The sequence below is a fragment of the Erinaceus europaeus genome, chromosome 15, assembly GCF_950295315.1.
Source record: "Erinaceus europaeus chromosome 15, mEriEur2.1, whole genome shotgun sequence".
NCBI classification, from domain to species: domain Eukaryota; kingdom Metazoa; phylum Chordata; class Mammalia; order Eulipotyphla; family Erinaceidae; genus Erinaceus; species Erinaceus europaeus.
The window spans coordinates 17955281-17961382 of record NC_080176.1 but is presented as its reverse complement, the minus strand read 5'-3'; the positions used below and the strand labels follow the sequence as shown (position 1 = coordinate 17961382).

General features: G+C 49.2%; 1 protein-coding gene across 1 annotated transcript in view; it reads left to right on the top strand.

The window, feature by feature from the left end:
- The first annotated feature begins 3191 nt into the window (after positions 1–3191).
- Positions 3192–6102, top strand: part of CD19 (CD19 molecule) — a 5597-nt gene continuing 2686 nt past the window's right edge. The window contains exons 1-4 of the mRNA XM_060174107.1: positions 3192–3359; positions 3572–3841; positions 4485–4688; positions 4798–5091. Coding sequence (XP_060030090.1) covers positions 3275–3359; positions 3572–3841; positions 4485–4688; positions 4798–5091 — 853 coding nt within the window. The 5' untranslated portion in view covers positions 3192–3274. The remainder of the gene's footprint in view (positions 3360–3571; positions 3842–4484; positions 4689–4797; positions 5092–6102) is intronic.

Genomic DNA, 6102 nt, shown 5'->3' with positions numbered 1-6102 from the left:
CTGCCAAACTCAAGGACCCAGGTTTGACCCCCGTGTCCCCCTTCCCGCGCCCTGCGCTACATGGAGAGAACAGCATTAGAGGAAGCTCTGGGAATGGTGGAGCTGTGCTGCAGTGTCTCTCCTTTCTCTCCTTGCCCCTCGGTCTCTCCTTAGCTAAATGTTGAAAAAGAGAAGGGAAATGTTGGATGGGAGCAGTGGGATCATGCAGGCATGAGACCTGGTGGGGAAGAATGAGAGAGAGATGGAGGGGGTACAGAATGCATGGGCCCTGGAAGATGTTGCACTGGGTAGGGCATTGGACACTCAAACATTAGGTCCTAAGTGGACCTATGACTGGCTCTCTCTCTCTCTCACTCTCTCTCTCAATAATACAAAATATATATTAAAAAAAAAACACTTTATTTATTTATTTATTTATTCCTTTTTGTTGCTCTTGTTGTTTCATTGCTGTAGTTATTATTGTTGTTAATGATGTTGTTGTTGGATAGGACAGAGAGAAATGGAGGGAGGAGGGGGAAGACAGAGAGGGGAAGAGAAAGATAGACACCTGCAGACCTGCTTTACCACCCCTGAAGCGACCCCCCTGCAGGTAGGGAGCCAGGGGCTTGAACCAGGATCTTTAGGCTAATCCTTGTGCTTCGCGCCATGTGTGCTTAACCCACTGTGCCACCGCCTACTCCCTGCAGAAGACTTTTATGCCTGAAGCATCAAAGTTCCCAGGTTCAACCCCCAGCACCACCCTAAGGCAGAGGTGAGCAGTGCTCTGGTAAAATAATAAATAAATAAATCTAAAAAGGAAAAAAAAAACAAAAAAGAATTTTGGGAGATGGGCGGTAGCTCACCCAGGGGAGCTTACACCTTGCCATGACATGGGTTCAAACCTTGGGCCACCACATGGGACCACCAAACAAAGGAGGGGGCTTCACAAGTGTGGAGCAGTGAGTACTGTGGTGTCTCTCCATGCTCTCTCTTTCTCTCCCTCTCTTAAATGAATAAATAATGTTTTTGTTTTTTGTTTTGACTCCAGGGTTGTTGCTGGGGCTCGGTGCCTGCACTACAAATTCACTGCTCCCGGAAGCCACCTTTTCTCATTTTTTTTGCCCTTGTTATTATTGTTATTGCAGAGGTGGAGGATTTGAACTCGGGTCTGCCAAATTCCATATTCCATATTCCAGAATATGTTCAAGGGGCTGGTTGGAGGCGAGAGGAAATCTGAACGATGTTTGTTTGTTTTCAGTATTTTATTTTATTTTATTTTTTATTGCCTCCAGGGCTATCGCTGGGGCTCAGTGCCTGCACTACAAATCTACTGCTCCTGGAGGCTAATTTTTCCCTTTTGTTGCCCTTGTTGTTTATCGTTATTGTTATGGCTGTCATTGTTGTTGGATAGGACAGAGAGAAATCAAGGGAAGAGGGGAAGACAGAGAGGGGGAGAGAAAGATAAACACCTGCAGACCTGCTTCATCGCTTGTGAAGCGATCCCCCTGCAGGTGGGGAGCCAGGGGCTCGAACCAGGATCCTTAGGCTGGTCCTTGCATTTCGCACCATTTGAGCTTAACCCATTGCGTTACTGCCCAGACCCCTGAGTGATATTTAGTTGAATGAATGAGGGAGGGAGTGTCTCGGCAATGGTGCATCTGGTTGAGCACACACATTACGGTGCTCAAGGACCTGGATTCAAGCCCCTGACCCCCACCTGCAGGGGGAAATTTCATGAGTAGTGAAACAGGACTGCAGATATCTCTTTTTCTCTCTCTCTCTTGTTTCCCCCTCTCAACTTCTGTCTATATATATATATATATATATATATATATATATATATATAAAAGGGGCTTGAGCGGTAGCAAAGCGGGTTAAACGCACATGCTGCAAAGTGCAAGGACTGGTGTAAAGATCCCAGTTTGAGCCCCCAGCTCCTCATCTACAGGGAGGTGACTTCATAAGCCGTGAAGCAGGTCTGCAGGTGTCTATCTTTCTGTTCCCATCTCTGTCTTCCCCTCCTCTCTCCATTTCTCTCTGTCCTATCCAACAACAATGGCAGCAACAATAATAACCACAAGATAAAACAACAAGGGCAACAAGACGTAAAATAAATAAATCTAAAAAAATTTTAAAAAGGGAAAAATATAGCCTCCAGGTGCAGTGGATTTATGGTGCAGGCACTGAGCCCCAGCAATAACCCTGGAGCCAAAAAAGAAAGCAAGCAAGAAAGAAAGAGAGTGGATGAATGAATACTGTGTGTGTGTGTGTGTGTGTGTGTGTGTGTGTGTGTGTAAATAAATTCAGATGCTGGAGTTGAAGGAGGGAAGAGAGATGAAAGAAAGAGGACCCTCCCCAGACTAAATCTATTTATCCAATAAATACTTTAAAATTAATTTATTATTATTATTATTATTAGTTTAGTTTAATTTTTTTTTACCAGAGCACTGCTCAGCTCTGGCCTCTGGTGGTGCGGAAGATTGAACCTGGGACCTCAGAGCCTCAAGCACAAGAATCTGTCTGCGTAACCATTTATGCTATCTACCCTCTGCCCAATATTTACTTTTTTATTTAAGATTTATTTATTGGGAGCTGGGCGGTAGCACAGTGGGTTAAGCGCAGGTGGCGCAAAGCGCAAGGACCGGCGTAAAGATCCCTGTTCAAGCCCCTGGCTCCCCACCTACAGGTGTCTGTCTTTCTCTCCCCCTCTCTGTCTTCCCCTCCTCTCTCCATTTCTCTCTCTCTCCTATCCAATAACAGTGACAACAATAACTACAACAATAAAACAAGGGCAACAAAAGGGAATAAATAAATAATAAAAAATTATTTATTTATGAGAAAGATAGGAGGAGAGAGAAAGAACCAAATATCGCTCTGTTACATGTATTGCTGGAGATTGAACTCAGGACCTCATGCTTGAGAGTCCAATGATTTATCCTCTGTGCTACCTCCCGGACCATGCCAATAAGTATTTACTGTCCCCCCCAAATATGCCAAACACCGGACAAGTGCCTGCTCAGTGTGGGGAGCAGAGATGGAGCCTGTAGACTCACCCCAATGCTGCTTCTCACACTGCTAAGAGTTGTTAACAGTGAGCAGGCGGGAGGCCCAGTCGGTGGGTCTGGAGGGGGGTATGGAGAAGGGGGCTTGAAGCGTGACTACCCCTTCCTCCCCGGGGGAACTGCCAGCCAGCCTGCCCGCCCCCACAGACACCCATGGTCCAGTGCCCACCGGCCCCCGCCTGCCCCAGCATCCTCTGCGCGGAGAAGCTGCGTGCCTGGGGAGTTGGGCCACCATGCCACCGCCTCTCCTCATCTTCCTCCTCTTCCTCACCCCCTGGGAAGTTAGGCCCCGGGAGCCTTGGCTGGTTAAGGTGACGGGTAAGTTGGAACTAGAAGGACATGGGTGCAAGGAGTCGGGGCTGGACTTACCCAGCCAAGTAGCTCACCCTGTCTGAGCTTCCACTTTCTTGTTTCTCCAAATTCGGGGAGAGCTTGGCTGGGTTCCCGCCTGGTAGCAGGGGCTTGGGCTCTGCAACCCAGTGCAAGGCATAAAGGGGGTTCGGGGCCCCCTCGCCCCTCTTTCTCCACAGAGGGAGAAGATGCCCATCTGCCGTGCCTCACAGACCCCCCTGACAATCTCCTGGAGTCGCTGGCCTGGTATCAGGGGGCCCAGTCAGAGCCCTTCTTAGTGTTGAGCCATCGGGTCCCAGGCCTGGGCCTCCAGAAGGGGCCCCAGGGTGTCTGGCTGTCCCTCTTCAACATCAGCGAGCAGATGGGGGGCTTCTACCTGTGCCACCTAGGGCCCCAGTCCTCACAGCTTCAAAGTCAGTCTGGCTGGACCGTCAGCGTGAATGGCAGTGGTGAGGCCTTGGAGTGGGGATGGGAGTGCAGGGGAGGGGGTTTGAGAAGTGGGGGGCTGACTGTGACTTATTTCCTTTTTTCTTTTCTTTCTTTCTTTCTTTCTCTCTCTCTCTTTTTAATTCTAGACCCTCTCAGTCTTTTAAAAATATGTATTTATGCAGGGGTAGATAACATAGTGGTTATGCAAACAAACTCTCATGCCTGAGGCTCCAAAGTCCCAGGTTCAATCCCCTGCACCACCATAAGCCAGAGTTGAGCAGTGCTCTGGTTAAAAAAAATAATAAATTAAAGACATAAATTTAAAAATATATATATATGTATTTATTCATCTCTTAATGAGTGAATTTACAGAGGGACCAGCGCCCTGCTCAGTTCTGGTTTATGGTGGTGCTGGGGATTGAACCTGGGGCCTCAGCGGGAGCTCCTAGCTCATGGTGGTAGAGGGCTGGGCTGAGGGCCCAGCAGGGAGCCTCTAAAATCTCCCTGGGCTTGTGAGCTCAGCACTGAGTTTCTGTGTCTATCTGTCTCTCTCTCTCTGGGTCTGAAACTCTTCTTTGTCTCTGCATTCTGTCTCTGGGTCTCAGTAGTGTCTCTCTCTGTCTGTTGGGTGTCTCTGGATCTGAATTCCGGGTCTCTCTCCAGGAGAGCTGTTTCGGTGGAATGCTTCAGACCTGGGTGGCTCAGGCTGTGACATAGGGAACAGGTCTGTGCAGGACCCCAGGGGGCCCCCTGCTTACCCCCCAGCCTCCCGGATCTATGTGTGGAAGAAAAATTACCCTGAGATCTGGGAGCCAGAACCTCTATGCGCCACACCGAGAGCTCAGTCAAACCGGAGCCTCAGCCAAGGTAAGGCACCAGGATGACCACAGACATTGGGCAGGGGGGTATCCCCAGGGAATGGGGGGCTGGAAATTAGGAATTGCAAGAGTTCCTAGCCTTGGTTCTCCCTGCCCAGACCTCACCGTGGCTCCTGGCTCCACGGTCCAGCTGCCCTGCGGGGTGCCCCCGGGCTCCACGACCAGTGGTCCTATCTCCTGGACCCGTGTGCACCCCAAGACTCGGAGTGTCTTACTGCTGAGCCTAAACCAATTCGGTGATGACCCTGCCACAGAGAAGTGGGCCCTGGGCATCCTTAAGGGAGGAACCATCCTGCTGCTGCCCCGGGTCACAGCAAAGAGTGCTGGCCTCTATCACTGTCGCCTAGGCAACCGGACCCTCAGGATGGAGCTGCAGGTCACTGCCCAGTCAGGTAGGACTCCTCTCACTTGTGGGGCATCTGTGTGGTGCTACAGGGATAGCTGGAAGGTGGTTAACTGAGCCCCAAAATTGGAGCCTCACAATAATCCCCATTTGAACCAAACCTCTATGCATAACACTTAACCCAGCTCTCCTTCTTGGCTCCTAAATACTGCTTCCCCTTCCTTCCTTCCTTCCTTCCTTCCTTCCTTCCTTCCTTCCTTCCTTCCTCCCTCCCTCCCTCCCTCCCTCCCTCCCTCCCTCTCTCTCTCCCTCCCTCCCTCTCTCCCTCCCCCCCCTTCTTTCTGGAGCACTGTTCAGTTCTGTTTTATAATGGTCTGGGGAACTGAACACATTTCTTACTTTAAAAAAATATTTATTTATTTGTTAGTGAAGGTGGGACAGGAAAATAGAACCAGAGAATCACTCTGGCACATGTGATGTCAGGGACTGAACTTGAGACCTCATGCTTGAGAGAGTCTAATGATGAATCCACTTTGCAACCTCCTGGGTCTTTTTTTTTTTTTCTTCCCCTTTAAATCTAGACCCTCTAAGTCTTTTAAAAATGTTTATTTATTCATCTCTTAATGAGTGAGACTTACAGAGAGGGACCAGAGCCCTGCTCAATTCTAGTTTATGGTGGTGCTGGGGATTGAACCTGGGGCCTCAGAGCCTCAGACATGAGTGTCTTTTGCGTGACTATTATGTTGTCTCCCCAGCTCTCCTTTTCTCTATTAATTAATTTAAAAATATTTATTTATTCCCTTTTGTTGCCCTTGTTGTTTAATTGTTGTAGTTATTGTTGTTGTTATTGATGTCATCGTTGTTAGGACTGAGAGAAATGGAGAGAGGAGGGGAAGACAGAGAGGGGGAGAGAAAGATAGACACCTGAAGACCTGCTTCACCACCTGTGAAGTGACTCCCCTGCAGGTGGGGAGCCGGGGGCTCGATCCTTATGCCGGTCCTTGAGCTTGGTGTCATGTGGGCTTAACCTGCTGCGCTACCACCCGACTCCCTTCTTCTT